This window comes from Haliaeetus albicilla, chromosome 11, assembly GCF_947461875.1.
Source record: "Haliaeetus albicilla chromosome 11, bHalAlb1.1, whole genome shotgun sequence".
NCBI lineage: Eukaryota > Metazoa > Chordata > Aves > Accipitriformes > Accipitridae > Haliaeetus > Haliaeetus albicilla.
Window position 1 is genome coordinate 24,571,615 of NC_091493.1, and position 15,599 is coordinate 24,587,213.

General features: G+C 39.0%; 1 protein-coding gene across 1 annotated transcript; it reads left to right on the plus strand.

The window, feature by feature from the left end:
- The first annotated feature begins 13,366 nt into the window (after positions 1–13,366).
- On the plus strand, positions 13,367–15,373 carry LOC138687930 (homeobox protein vex1-like). The gene is made up of 2 exons (XM_069797632.1): positions 13,367–13,927; positions 14,679–15,373. Exons 1-2 carry the CDS (start codon positions 13,367–13,369, stop codon positions 15,045–15,047), a joined length of 930 nt encoding a protein of 309 aa, XP_069653733.1. The 3' UTR covers positions 15,048–15,373.
- Positions 15,374–15,599: the final 226 nt, after the last annotated feature.

Here is a 15,599-nt window from a genome sequence, read left to right on the forward strand (position 1 = left end):
CGCAACTCTTAAAAAAGCCTCAAATATTGTGCAGTAGGGCAATATACTGAGAACAGAATATTGTTACTGACTTGTAATTCATCTTCAGGTCTATTCTACAGAGATGGATTCATTTTTTCTTAGGTTTACATTTTCTTTTATGTATTTCAAAAAGCAAGATTGCACTGATGAATTTTTAACATACTAAATACTGTTAATTCTCTGCTGAATCCTAGGCATTAATATTGGTTGTCTCATAGTTTAACCTCTGTTCTAGCCTGCACTAGTTTTTTAACAGCCTTATAGTTCAAAAGAAAAAGGCACTGCGTATTTTATTCTCCTTAATCTATACATTTATCTTCCAGGTTTACTCTTGCCACAAGTAGAGTTGATCTTGATCTGGCTCGTTGTTCCTTTTTCCTATGCATATACTTCTTTGAGAATTAGATCTAAAGAAGCATAGGGCATGGGAAAATGGGGCAACTGAAGTACTTCACCATTCATTTCAAACAGCATTGCCAAGGCGACTGTAGAAATGTACAGATAAAACAGATGCACGAAGAAATGAAAGGTTAATTTATGAAACTCTCACTTAACCATCAAAAACTGAATAAAAAGGTACTGGTGTTGTTTACTCTGACATAATGGTTGAATGTTGGTTTCTACCTAAAAACCTGATTTATCACAAGAATAGTATTTTAAGCATTTATGCAACTACAGTATTTAATACATTGTTTGGTTTAATGTTCTGTCTAAAATATATGCATTGCTAAGAAGCTACTTCTGTAGTCCTTATTCACATAAGCCTCCAATTGAAAATAATGGGAATGTAGTCACACAAACTGCAAAAATGCAACTCTCTGGACCTATCTCACTGTTGCTGGGAGTCAGTCTTCACCAAATTCAGTTAGTGCCGACTCAAGTGTGTAAGGCTCAGTCACACAAACGTTACCCAAGTGGGCTGTCTTCAATGTACTATTTATTCATGGGACTTGATCCTTTAAGATCCCAAGTACCTTTTACATGATTCCTGCCTGTGTGACATTACAAATTCTTCTCTTGTAAAAAATGAGACAGTTAATAGTAAATCAAATAATAAACATGCTAATTTTTTTTTCTTCTTTCACCCATAGGTATCTTGGAAGTGGAAGTGCAGAAGTTCTCTTGGCTTTTTTCATTCAGTAGAAAAATCACCATTAAATGCATTTTTTATGTTTCTGTCCAATTACTTTTATTTACTCTAAATAGCAATGTATCACATCAATTCTGGGGAAAAAATATTACTATTATGAAACAATGTAACTGTACATACCACATGTCAAATAAAAATCTAATGTTTCAGTTATAGATTAAAAGTTTGTGTTACCCTGCATCACAAATTCTAACAAGTCTTGTACAGCTATGTGCTTAGAAAAAGCAAAATTAGGTGCATTACAAGTCATTTTACTCGGGGGTTATTGTTATGCTATACTATTCAAACCTAAATGAATATTTTAGAAGTTACTGTTTCATTTATCTGCAACATAACAGTGTCGGAGGACTATTCTATTTACATATCTTTTTTTTTCTTAAATTGAAAGGCAATAAAAAATTGCACACCCAACTGTATCTTTATTCACTGATTTCATATCAAAGCTCGTGGTAAAGGGGATGGAAGTGCATAAACAATACATTACTTAATTCGCTTGTGGGAGAACAGAAGGATTTTCTGAATATAAAAAAATATTAAATCTAATAACTGTCATTAAAATCAAGAGGAACCTCTAGAATTACTGCACATAAATGTGAAAAAAGGCATAAAAAAACCAAACAAAAATATAAACAAGAGAGAAACCCCTATAAGGTATAGTGTCTCAAATACCATGTTAATATAAAATTTTTAAAAATGCAATTGTATCAGAAAAGTGTGTATTTTACTTTTAATACCTCTTGTGTAACTTAGCCTATAACAATTCCCAGAGCCCTATGCAACAAAACTGATGCTTTTTTTTTTTTTTTTAAGACACAGAGTACACAGTTTAAATTAAAAGCTAATAGGAAAAATAATGTCATCTCAGCTATTACCAAAAAGCAAAGAAAACAAAGTGTTTGACTTTGGAGTGAAACCAATAAAAATTTCAGGCCAAAGATCAACCATATCAACCATGGCAGTAGCAAGGCAAGTAGCAAGACTGAACTCATTTGACAACATGAATGTCAATAAGAAGAGAATTTTAATATTTTCTATCTTTTTTCCTTTAATTTAAAAATTAGCAGCTTTTATAAAAAGAAAGTTAGAACAATCAGATAAGATACCTAAAATCAAACAAGAAACGCAATGTTTACATTCACTCACTACGTTACGGGAATCATTTCAGCTCATTTACAAAAACTCGGGGGAAGGGGTGCATATGAACCGATAAAAAAAGCACCTCATTTTTTAAATTTTGTAATGGTTTTGGTTTGGGGTTTTTTTTAATGTTTTGAGGATAGCAAATCTAGTTCTCGCTCTTCTTAAGTACCACTGGTTACTGATCCCAGCTTTCGTGACTAAAGTCGAAACTTTACAAACTGTAACATACCTCTAAATATTTTCGAATTCCGTATTTTTTTAACAACTCTAAAACACCAGTCTTTGTAAGCATATATAAAGCGATGAAACAACAGGACATACAAATGGTAAAACTCAGGACAGATATTGGGAGCAGAGCTAGCAAATCTGGAGAAGGGATGGGACAATGATGAGACAGTGAAGCACAGATTATCTACAGGCTTTTCCACCTCTATCCAGTTTGGGCTTAATTTCTCAAACAGAAACCATAATCTTATGCTCAAATACCTTCCTGAATAAGACTGAAAGGAGAGTAAAAGACATGGTTAAAGTGCAGGTGGAGAGACCTTTTCCCTTTTTCCTTCTGGCACAATGTAAGATCCAAACTAATTATCATAAAAAATAATTAAAGTGGGAACAGCAAACCTAGGAGGTAAGGACAGGAGGATCCCTTTCTGTAAGGCTTAAATAGAAAGGCAGAACCGTAGCTAGAAATGTCCTTTTCACCTCCTGAAAACATCGACTTAAGATGAACTGACAAAACAGTACGATGAAAATAACATACAGAGAGGTACATGCCACATCATTGAACAGTAAATACTCAGTGGAGTAAAATGAAGGGCTGGAAAAATGCAAAGAACACTGCAATACAAAGACAATCAGTATTAAGGATTTCACTATTCAACAACTATATTGCAGTTTGTACCACTGCCTGAGTTAAATGGGCAGTGAAAGCTTTAACAAAATTCCTTTGCACAACTATACTCCTACTGTTCATTCTGTTTGTCATTTCTCCTATAACTGTTGGGAAATGGGGGGGGGGAAGGGACGCGGGAGAGGGGAAAGTGTGAACTTTCCTCTATCTGCAGATAAAAGTACAAAATGTCCACTACTAAAATAAAATTAAAAAATTAAGTCAGGTATGAATCAAGACAGTGATGAACACTGACACTATACCAGTTGCACAAAGAGTGAAGCACCAAGTTGGGAAGGACTTTTGACTATTTATTGTTCTAAAGCATTGCAAATCTACCTCTAATATAAGAAGAAATCTAGTAAAATTCAGCAGCAGATAGTGTCTTTTCCTTTCTATCAGCCGAAACGTAAGTAGAATATAATCATTCTATAAGAAAACAAAGATTACTAAAAAACAAGCTTTGCTTGCACTACTACAAACACCAACATTTTGCATTACAATGAGTGGAGTGTAATCATGTCATATTCCACATGCTGTACAATTGCTCCTCTGTATTCTGTAACAGGTAATGCAAGCAGATTTTTCATTTTGGAATATTTTTGCTATTGTATCTCATCTGAACCAAGATTTGTTTCAAGATTCTATGTTGTACTGATTTTGAACTACATAATTGGTATATATTTTATGCACAAATTGATAATATCAGCTTGTACTTATATGTGATACTTCAAGCTCATTTAAAATACTGGAGGTCTCAATTCTGAAGTCAGATGTACAAGCAAATGACTTTACAGCTGGGAACAATTTAAAATTGGAAACTATTTATAAATAGGAATAAAATTATAAAAATAAAGTATTAAAATTATCAGCTTAATAAACAATGTAAACATGTGCATGTCCCAGATATTAGAAATCACTTAGTAAGGACAGATAATATCATCTAGAAATCCTGGTTACACATATTGCCCTTCAGAGCAGGAATGTTGTATAGGAGTCCTATATTACCCATCTACAGTTTCAGCAAAGCAACAGCCATGTGAAGGTGCGTTCATCTGAAACGCGCAGTTACCTTCTAATTTTAACTGCATTGTCCATTCATCTCCCCACACAAATCTCCATAGCCAAAAGAGAAGGTGCATACTGCTGTACCTACGAGAGTATACAGTGTTTATCCCTTCTACATATAAAAAACATAGAAGCCATACAGTTTTGGACTGGCAATAGATATGCAACAGAGGTGGTGAAACCAAACACACAGCACAGAAAACAATAAAGGTTAAATTGTGAACCACCTAGAATAATAATTTCATTTCAAGGTTCTTAGAATAATTTTTCAAATTGAAAAATCCATATATTATAATGCAGAACAGCCTTAAAATATTCCCCAAACAGAAGACTATTTCACCAGTACTAAATCTGTAAAATTAATAAAGTATAGTATTGCAGTTACTATATAGCATAACTCTGTAACATGTTATGTGTAGGAATATATGGTAAACACACATGAAAAAAAATAATTCGGGTAATTCCTGAATATTTCTGGGGTTTTGCTTGGTCGCTTTGTTTTGTTTTTTAATGCTCTAAGGCACCCCCAAGAACAAATACATTTACCTAAAAAAAAACTACACTGAAAAAAATATACTTATTGTATATTAATGCAGTTAATATTATGAACCTAATCCACTGTCTCCAAATAAAGAGCACAGCACTAGGAGAAGAAGAAAAGAAATTAGCTTAATCTAAGTTACAATGCCTACACTTTTAAAAATTTCTGGCCAACTAAAATTTCCTATTTGTTATGGTATTGCCTTCTGTAATCACTTACAACTTGAAAACAGTTAAAAGGATAGAAGGGGTGACATTTCAATCCCTTTTTTCTGCCCTGATAGTCTCTTCCTGAATTTGCACTGCCTATGGTAGTTTTCAAACCCTTCCATATGTGCCTCTAACTTAGTAATGCAGCAGTTAAAACCAACCAACCAAAACAAAACAAAGCCACAGTTTTCTGTTATGGTAGTGGGTTATGCATGAGTAAGACCTCCTCTAATAGAGGAATCCAAAAAGTGTCAGTCATAGCAAAAGTTAAGGAGCAGGAGTGTGCAACCAGAAGCTGAAAAGGTAAGTACAACAGCACTGTAAGCTTTTAGGTAAGGTGTCTTACAGCTGCGGAACAGTTCTCTAAGGAGCACAAATAGTTCAGACAAATCAACTAGAAGCAGAAACTAGATTTTCCAGATAAGAACTGCTGCAAGAGAAATTCAACGGTGCTGATAACACCACTTCAAAACAAGTCCCTGGGATCTGACAGAGTTAGAACTCTCAAGTAATCCTGTCAAGTAATGTCAAGTTTTGAGCAGGTAGAGAAAAGCTAGCCTTCAGCTGTTTAGTATATTTTGCCACTTAGAAATAGTTCTTTTATTAATCATCTCTTCACTAGTTTATGTATTAGGAGATACTGATAAACAACGTGGGTTTCAATTACATCTAAAGCATTTTAACATACGAAAAGCAATCCAACAAAAGCGCTCTCAGGAGTCAGGCTAAATTAACTTCACTGCAAAGCTTTCATTATCACTGCATGCAACAGTCTTACAAGACACAGGGAACAATGGCTTTTTTCAGAAATAATGCCCTCATATTTGGTAACAATGTGCATTACATGAGCAGTATCCTGCAGTTCCTATGACTCCCTATTCCTACTTTTGCCTCACTGCTTCCGAGCTTTAAACTAGATCAGAGAACCAACCTGCCTAGGGAAAAAAAAAAAAAAAAAGCAGACAAAACTTTCCTCTTTCCCCCCCTCCGAGTGGAATTAGTTCTCTGATCTGATTCATTTTGTACCTGCAAAAGCAGCTGCATCAATATAATGAAGGAAGAGAAGCAGGAGTTGCTTAAGTTGGAAGGGACACTTTAGGAACATCTTTGGAATCGCAGTTTGAGGAAAGAGAAAGTGCTTACGTTTTCTCTGTACTCACTCTAACACACAAATACCCATGACAGATTTGCCCTAGAGAAGAGAGCCAAGATTTAGCTAGAGGGAAACACGTTCATCTCTTGCCTTTTTCAAAAACTCACTGACGTGTAAATTTAATTCATCTGTAATGCTACCTGTCAGCACTGGCACAAGTGACAGTGGGAAAGCAATAAGGAATCATGGTCTGTACATCCAAATACAGTGTTTTGCTGCAAAAACTAAAACAGCAGCAACATACTATGCCATGAACATTTAGATCCATTTTTAACTGAAACTAAAGCTAAGTCTTCAAATTCTTATTCCAGCATCTACATAAAACTTTTTCTTCTTTTTTCTTTTTTTTTCTTTAAGATGCCAAGAGGTCAGTTTCATTACTGCATGTGAACAAGAAAGGTGCAGTTCTATATGAAGAATTGAGCAGATTAAACAGCTCACTGATGCTGAAAAGGAACAGTCCCTCATACCTTCCTCCTCCTGCTTACCTTGCACCAATTCAGGCTAGTTTTCTGACCCTCACTTAACTCTTACCAAAAACATCCAGAAAGAAGAAAATTCTTGAATTTAGGTTTAAAACAACAACAACAACAAAAAGGCACACAACAAAACCCACCAAAACAACTTCAAATATTTTTTCTTTGTTAACTTTTTTTTTCCCACCGGAGAACTGCAGTTTAATGAGAATTTATACATCATGCATGTGTGCATGGGGGGGTGGTGGGGGGTGGTGAAGCACCTGACTTAATACCCAACCTAAAATAGCTCAGTCTGGGGCTAATTTTTTTTTTTTTAACTACAGCAAACAAATGCTACAGCAATTTAATTAATGAGCTCTAATTATTCCAACTTTCAATACTTGGACTAGACACACAGCATGGAAGTATTAGGTGTGTATCTGTTCTTTTCCTGATGAAAATTGTTCCAACTTTTAACAAGTCCTAGGTGTACTCCGCCCCCCCCCCCCCCCCAAAAAAAAAGCCAAGTCAAACCAATTAGATTTCACACAGACTCCAGAGACGACCTGTTGAGATTTAGCATTCCCCAAGAACTTTCGGTCTGCTGTGGCTGGCTTCAGCTCGGGGCTGCGCGGAGCTGGGCAGCACTGCTAGCAGCACTGCTCGCACCGCTGCCCCGCAGCAGACCCAGCCTCTCCCGCGGTCGCGGCGCTCCCCCTGCTGACACCTCCCCGGTAGACACGAAAAGAAGGAAGCAGCTGTACCGAGATGGAGAGGCCGGCGGTAGATACGGCATGTCAAATCAAAGGAGGTTTGGTTTACAAAAGCAGAGATGAAGGAAGGAAAGGACTGGATGTTTATGAAGCATGTGGGAAGCCATGAGCTACTGCTGAGAGGAAAGGATTTGCGGCCTTTAGGTTTTTTTCTGTTCTCTTCTGTTTCTCTAACACAACCCCTTTCAGAACCTGGGATTACAATGCTTATTCCTGTCAGCAAAATGTATCTTTTACCATTTTTGATAGTGAGCTTTGATACATATCCACATTGTGGGTGGTTTTGGTTTTTTTTAATAAAACTTTGTAAATATTAAGCAGTCTACCAGGAGATGAAAATTTAAACCATACTGGAATTACTCACACAATCTTAATTCTACTTCATAGAACATGCATGACAATGCAGTCTGGATTCAATCCTCTTGGTCCTATAAATTATTACTTCCCCCCCCCCCCCCCCCCCCCAGGACTACTCCTCCATTCTGCAGGATCAAAGCCTTACCAGATGTAGATATGGGAAGCTGTAGGTCAAGTGAAGAAAGGAAAGCAGAAAGAGAAAGGAAAATTCTTACGATGAAGAAAGGTTAACAACATATCAAACAACTTATTTCTCGTCAGGGACAGATTTCCTGTGAGATGGGTCAAATTTTTTTGAACAAATATCCTTGCATTTTTTCTTATTTTTAGTGTCTTATAGTATGTCAAGGGGGTTATATTAAGACTAAGCACTATATGAATTTTCATTCTAAAAAAGTATTGTTTTGCATTAAAAGTATTTTTTTCCCATTACCAGGTGGTATCTTTTAAGGAAGGAAAGCATTACCCACTGTCAGAGGGAGCCTGAAAGCAATAACAGACCACCCCTTTATTGGAGCACAATGCACTATTAAAATTAAGCTGTTAGTCAACTGTTGCTGAATCACAGATATATAGTACTTAACAAATGGCAGTGCACGCTTTTAGCCCATTAACAGATTCTGCTTTGAGTACTGCAAAGTGCCACTAGGTGATGTAATTCAGGGCCAACATAAGAGGCCTTGCACCAGTGCAAGCAAGCAACATTCAATTCGATAAAGTACTGGAGCAAGGAGCAGAGAATAGACTACAGGGTCAAACTAATCTAATCAGAACATCTAGAAAAGCTGGCAAAAAAAGAAGCCATGAAAGTAAAAGTCATATTCAAAAATCATTATTTATTTTTTAGTGAGTTACATATGTGTTTGTACATCACTCCAGTTCTTATCTTAGTCTGTCTGGAGAAAGTGAGTAATGATACTGACCCATTGACTGTAAAGACAGCATTTATTTATATAAAGCAACAAAACTACTCACTACTAAAAGGAATCATCCTGCTTCTTCCTCTTCCCTTCCATGCTCCAAGCATTCCTCTGTGCAAGTTATAGACCTTATCCAACTTTTCAGTGAGTGGGTTTAGCTCTCCCAGCTGTTAAAAAGCCATGTGCTTTTCTTTTTTTTTTTTTTCCCCCTATTTGTTTCCTGCTAGCTTAGAAACCTAAATGGACTCCCTGATAGATCAGAGGGTTACCTAAACTCAGAGCATGTGAGAAAAAGCACGCCCAGAATGAGGGAGGGAGGAGTGAAACGACTCCAACTGCAGAGCTGTTAGTTCTACTCAAAACATTTTGTTTAGCTAGGAGTGTCCTTTGTATGAGGTAGAAATGAATGTGGTACATAACATTTTTATCTGATGAATGCTCTTAGTATTTGTTCAAATGATTGAATTAATGTATCTCCAGTGTTTTTCATTGCTTAGATACTCTCATTCCTAGCATACTGACAAATCCTAGCACAGCTTTTATGCGTTAATATTTTCCATAAACAAACCAACACCACGAGAATAACTGTTGCTTTGTAGGAAATGATCTTCACAACTGATGCAACGACTAAAACCGTATTAATTACCATGAGACAGTCCGTAAAGTTATTTCAACAGGAGACTTAAATAGACAAAAGAAAACATAGCTATAAGTGATACCACTGAGATCTCCATCAAGAAAGGTTATCGTTAAATGGACAGCAGTAAAATGTGAATCAGTTACACCTCCACTACACTTCTCTAGCTTACTATATACACTCAAAGTTTTGGTCATTATGTTTTTTGTAGTCTATGCATTCATAGAAAGCGCTAATAATCAATGGAAGATTGGATACATGTTTCACTACAGGACCTGCCTGTTAGCAATTGTTAATTGCTAACCAGAAACACGCGGCAATTACCCTTTAAATTGTAATTGCTCTCATGTGATGGTCGCTTATAGCATTACAAACACTCCATCAAAGTTCTTTGAATGGGGGCTTTGCCTCAAGCCATCTTCTGTATCTTAGGTAAATCATCACAATAACATTCAACGCATGAATATCAGCGTTTTAAAAAAAGTGTAATTCACTTCAAGCATATGTTTTCTTGTGTTTATCACCTTAATAGCCACTGACACTCCCTCTTGTAGTTTTGTTGAGTTTCCTGTTGAGTTTTGTTCTAACATTGCAGGGTCGAATGGTCTGGCAAAAACGAAGTTTGTTATGAATCAGGACCCCCAAAAAACCTAAACAGCTAAAGTTTAAATATCAACTAAAAGAAACACGACAGAAAGATCTTACAGAAAAACAATCATATTGAATAATACTAAAAGCCTTAAAAAAAAAATCCAAGCAAACAACAACAACAAAAAAACCACAAAATGCATATTGAGTTTCTAATATAGGAGAACACTTTTATAGTGCTGTCACATGCCACCACAGGAAAGTTCAGTCATTATGTCACCTACTTCTGTTTACAATAAATGGGCCAGTATTTAAAACATGGGCAGCTACCACAGCCACTTTCATTTTATGTCTGCACATGGTTTTCTGCCAAGTTATACCACAAAATTATTGTTGCCAATACATTTTGTTTTACCCAAGAGTGGCAAAAGTCCTTGATGGTACATCTAACTGTATTGTGTACAATTATAAATTAGAACTACTAGTATCATTTTTAAAGTTATTGCATTAAATGCAAAAATATCCTCAGCAGCAAAAATTCTCAGAGCAATTCTGACACAAATCTATGGAAATTTTTCTCACTAGCAGATAAAGCAAAGGAGATTCCCCACCACCACCCTTTAAAAAGATACCTGATTTTCAAAAAGAGCTGGGCAATATGGAAATCCCTACTCCTAGCCTCCTAAGTATAATTTCAAAGCCAAAATACTTCAGAGGATATAAAGAGAAATTCCAGAAAGACTTTCTCAGGTGATTCAGTCCCATGAAAAAAAAGTAGGAAGGAAGCCTCACCAGCGTCACTATAGCATGAGTGTGAAAGACAGCTCCACTACAAAAATACTATATTAGCTTCCTGTGTCTTTTGAAATTAAAGCTTTTCTCCTAAAAGGTATAAAATTTATTATTCCAATCTAGTCAGATAATAACATGATCAATGACTGAAGGATTTAAAAAAAAAAAAACACAAACCCACAAGTTTAACACTAAAATACAAATTTAAAACCTGACATCATAGTGGCAATCCTTTTGTTGCTTAAAAACATTTGTTCATCAGTTAAAATAAGCACAATAATATTTAACAACTAGAAAGAATAATATAATAAAGCAATGATGTCTTACTCATCCTTCTGATTAGATGTTACCTGTAACACTAAATATATTACAAGGATTCACTTCAGAAATTTTCTATAACTTTATCATTTTTCCAGACCAAACTTTATTTTTTCAGGGACTAATTTGCAGGTTTGCAGGACTAGGAACCAAGCAAACTAGAAGTATATGTAATGGTCCGTTTCAGACAAATCATCCTGAACACTGAATTATTTCCCAGTAATTTTTCCATAATGTTACGCTAAGGGTTCAGGACTATATCCCCTGATTGTTGTGAAAGCAGACTACTTAGCAACCGTCTCCTTACTGTCTTTTGGGGGCGTTTTGGTTTTGTTCAGGTTTTTTAAAAGATTAATTTCATCTGGTAAATGCGGAAAAAGTATCTGCAGATTTCTCTGTGGGTTTTTTTGTTTGGTTTTGGAGGGGTTGGGGTTTTTTTTCGTTTAAAAGGAAAGCTGCAACTTCTAACTTGCATCCTAATTGTTTCTAAAACCTGTAGATTGCGGTGGGTGGAATTAGAAGCACAATGCAACTGCCATCCCTGTTAGTCTATTCAGATAAGCTTTTCAGTAAAACCTAAATGTCAGCTATGCAAAGTCATTTCTTTGCTTCAAAGCCTATGTAGTCACCTCCTAGAAGTTTCATGGTGATAATAAAAAGACCAACAGGCTACCCAGATGGATATTCAAGAGAATTTTTCTCATTTTTACAGGAGAATAAAAGATTGTATAACTGCAGATGTATCAAAGTCAGCATCTAAAAATTTCTTACTTATGTCATACTTCAGGACATTTAACAAAAGAGCATGCAAACCCCGTTACATTTTATGGGAGAAAATAATATTCCTGCCTGAGAAAATATTGAAAATGTTAGAGGAAGAAGAGCTAGAAGCGTAGCATTATCGGACTTTTGCTATCTCATTACAAATGCATCACCGTTCATAAAAGGTGACATGAAGTTCTTTGAAGTCCCAGAATTAACACATTGTCTCAAACATATTCAGCTCTGCGTGAAAGCTAGTTCATTATCTCTGACTGTATAAACCCAAGCAGTAGTGACTGTTTACTGAAACAACCTGTAAATGTGTTAGCCTGTGTTTGCAGAGGATAAGGACCGTGCCATCCCAGGCCCACTTCAGACCATAAAAGTGGTTCTTTTCTCACCCTTATCTGAATCATCCTTGAACAGACTGCTTCTGAACAGAGTTTACACTCCTCTTCTTTGATCTACTTTATAAGAACATCAGAACTGTTTACTTTGAAATGCACACATTTTTTTCTTGGGGTGCAGGGAAAGGAGATCGTGTTTTAAGACATGAACAGATAAATTCAACCCAACTAGTCATTGTTCTCCATGTTTCTTATCCCGTCCAATATCCTGAAACATAACTGTTCACTGCTTAATCTTATTCTTAAATAAATTCATAACAATTAACTCATTCTACTACCTATTAGATAATTCAAAACTTCCCACCTTACTTTCTACAAATGACCTAACAAATTGCCATGCTAACGCCACTGTGATCTAGTTTCAAACCTTCTCTCCCCGAAGACTTCTTTAAATCTCTGATACTACATAAACTGAAGTCAACAACTATACCTCACACTTCAGAGGAAGATGAGAGTCCTAACTCTGTCTCATGGACAGCAGTGAAAAATATTTAACCTTACATTTCCAAGTAACTCCCTAGTTCAAACAACATCTACCCACCCTGACTTGATAAAAAGCAGCGTGTTACTCGTAGGCATATTGGGAAGATACTAGTCTCAGTGTTTCTCCATAATTTTCACCTGTTTGCAAGCTCGAGGACTACTTACTTGTTCCTACCTCGAGTCGCTCTCCTTTGCTGGTAGAAAGGCAAAAGGATTCTTCCAAACCTTGCATCGAGCAAGCAAGAGGGGCTCCAAATTTGAGCTTAAGTCTCACGAAAGAGGCCTCTCTATGTCCTCCTTTGTTACCAGTCCCTTCTGAATCCTTGTCCTTCACACCAGGAGATAAAGACTGAAAATCACGGCGTGGTTCAAGAGTCGAGGCCAGCTCGGGCCGCATAAAAAGTCCAGGCCATGATGCGATTATCAGCGGCTACGTGGTCAAGAGACAACTCCGAGCTGAACTTGGCGCCAGGTCAGGTAGCCTTGAGTTCTGCTAACTGCCGCGCTCAGAGATTAGGCGGATGTAACAATCACCTGAAAGGGGAGATTAAAGCGCCTCTCAATGGGGCCCTTTGTTCTCGGCCTCATTTGATGCTTTGCGGCCTTTTCAAACCACGTCGCGGAAGGCGCTTTAAATGTTTGCCCCCACAGCCAGGGCAGCTTCAGTGAGCGGGGACCGCCGGCAGCCACGGCAGAGATGGAGAAGGGGCCCTTCTCGGTGGAGTGGCTGGCCCAGAGCAGCCGCGGCGCAGCCCAGCCCGCGGCCCGCCGGCCCCGCTCCCCGCCCGGAGGCGCCGGCAGCCAGGAGAGCCCGGCAGACCTCGGTGAGTCCCGCCTCTCCTCGCGGGCGGGTCGCGCGGCGGGGCCGTTGGTGGCGGCCGTTAGGCTTAACGGTCGCCGCACGCGAGGCCGTCGGGGGACAGCGGCCGCACGTGCGGCCGCTGCCTACGTCACCGCCCGCGCGACCCGGCGCCCGCTGAGGGAAGGGTGTGTCGTGTGTGTCGTCGTCGTTCCCCCCTCCCCGCGACGTCCCCATCCTGTCCCCGCAGCCGCGCTCCGGGACCGGGAGGCCGCGGACCGCAGCAGCAGCCCCGGGCACGACGCGGAGGCGGGCGGCGGGGCCGTGCCCGGTCGGCCCCGCACCAAGTTCTCGGCCGCGCAGCTGCAGGAGCTGGAGCGGAGCTTCCGCGAGCAGCGCTACATCGGCCTCAACGAGAAGCGGCGCCTGGCCGCCGCGCTGAACCTCTCCCAGAGCCAGGTGAGCGCGGCCGGGGCGCCCCGGGCCCGCCTCTGCCCTCCGCCTGAGAGGAGAGACGGGCCCCGCGCACCGTCCTCCGAACTGCGGGAGACGAGGGGCGTCCGCGGCCCGAGACTGCCTTGGTAGGCACCTCACGACCCTCGGGGGGATGGGGACAGCGACGGCTGCCGCAGGTGCGGCGGGTCAGGCCGGCTGCCTGCCTCACCCCTCTGGCAGAGAACAAGCTGAAGCAAGCTTGCAAGCCTGCTTCAGCTGGCACAGCTCTGCTGTCCACCGCAGCTTCGTGTTAAACCAGAAACAATACGCAAATGGAAAACGGTGATTACGAACTTTAAAAGGTGAAACCTCATCGGAGGTAAAAATACTTGCACAATCACCGGCATTTCAACTTTCAGGGTAATTCTTCCTTAAAATTATGTGCATACTTGGTAGTAGTGCAGGATTTCTCTCTGAACAGAGCTAACCCTACCCAGCCCTTTAATCCCACTGCACCAGTCTTGAGTTACAGGCCTGGTCCAAATCTGATCTCTGAGAAATTGGCTTGCTATGCCTCATGGAGTTGTCACAGCTTGATTCCTCCTCATGCCAAGACAATTGCTCTACAGTGAATATAGATCAATGTTAATTAGCCCTAAATCTTGTAACTGTTAATATATTCTGTTACTCTGACAGTCTGACTTCAGGATGTACTACTCTATGGAAAAGGGACAAGTGGGTTCATTCTTGACTTCTTTGGTTTTCTTATCCTCAGATAAAAACCTGGTTTCAGAATCGTCGTATGAAGTTTAAACGTCAGACTCAGGATGCCAGGGTGGAAGCTCTTTTTTCAGGCTTATTTTTGCCCTATCGTTACCCAGATATTGCCACATCCAGCTATTCTCAGGGGATGGATATCAATGCATCTTCTACTTCTGCTGTTTCCCTTCACCCAGCTATGCCAACGCCTGCCTTGTTGTTACCTTCTGTTCCAGCTCCGTCCCTTCAGCCAGTTTTGCCAAGTCCGGCTTTACTGTTGCCTCCCAGCCCAGGATTATCTTGTTACTCTTCTGTAATTCCAGCAATGACGCTAACCGATGACCTTAAAAGACTGAGGTTCCAGCCATATCTTCCTTCCTGTTAAAAATGCCAAAGATTACCAGTAATCTAAATAAGAACTGCCAAATATCTCCAAGAGTAATTATTTAACTTATTGTGTTATATTAAATAGATTGACGATTCAATATTTTTTTTTTAAATCAAATTTGGGGGTTTATGTTAAAGGAGAAGAGAATTTGCCTCTGCTAGAGAAGTAATACTGAGAGTGGAAGTGGAAGACTTGAAACTTCCCTTTATTCCTACAGTCTTCGCTATGCTGTACTGAAACTTCTATATGAATTTTCCTATCCAAAAGTTTGTTTTCAGAAAATAACCTATAATCATGTGGGGATCTCCACTGAAAAAGTGGAGTGCTGTTTACACTTCAGTTTACATAGTAATTATATCATGTAATAGACAACAGTGTTAAAAACTTTAGCCATTCTACTTGAGTGTGGGTTTTTAAGCAAAAATTTGTAAACTACAGCAAAAGCATTGACATGAGAATGGTACCAAAGCTGGCAGCCCTATGAACAAAACTGAACAAGTTGTCCAGTATTGTCTTTTATCTGTATATTCTGCACCATTGCTAAAGGGG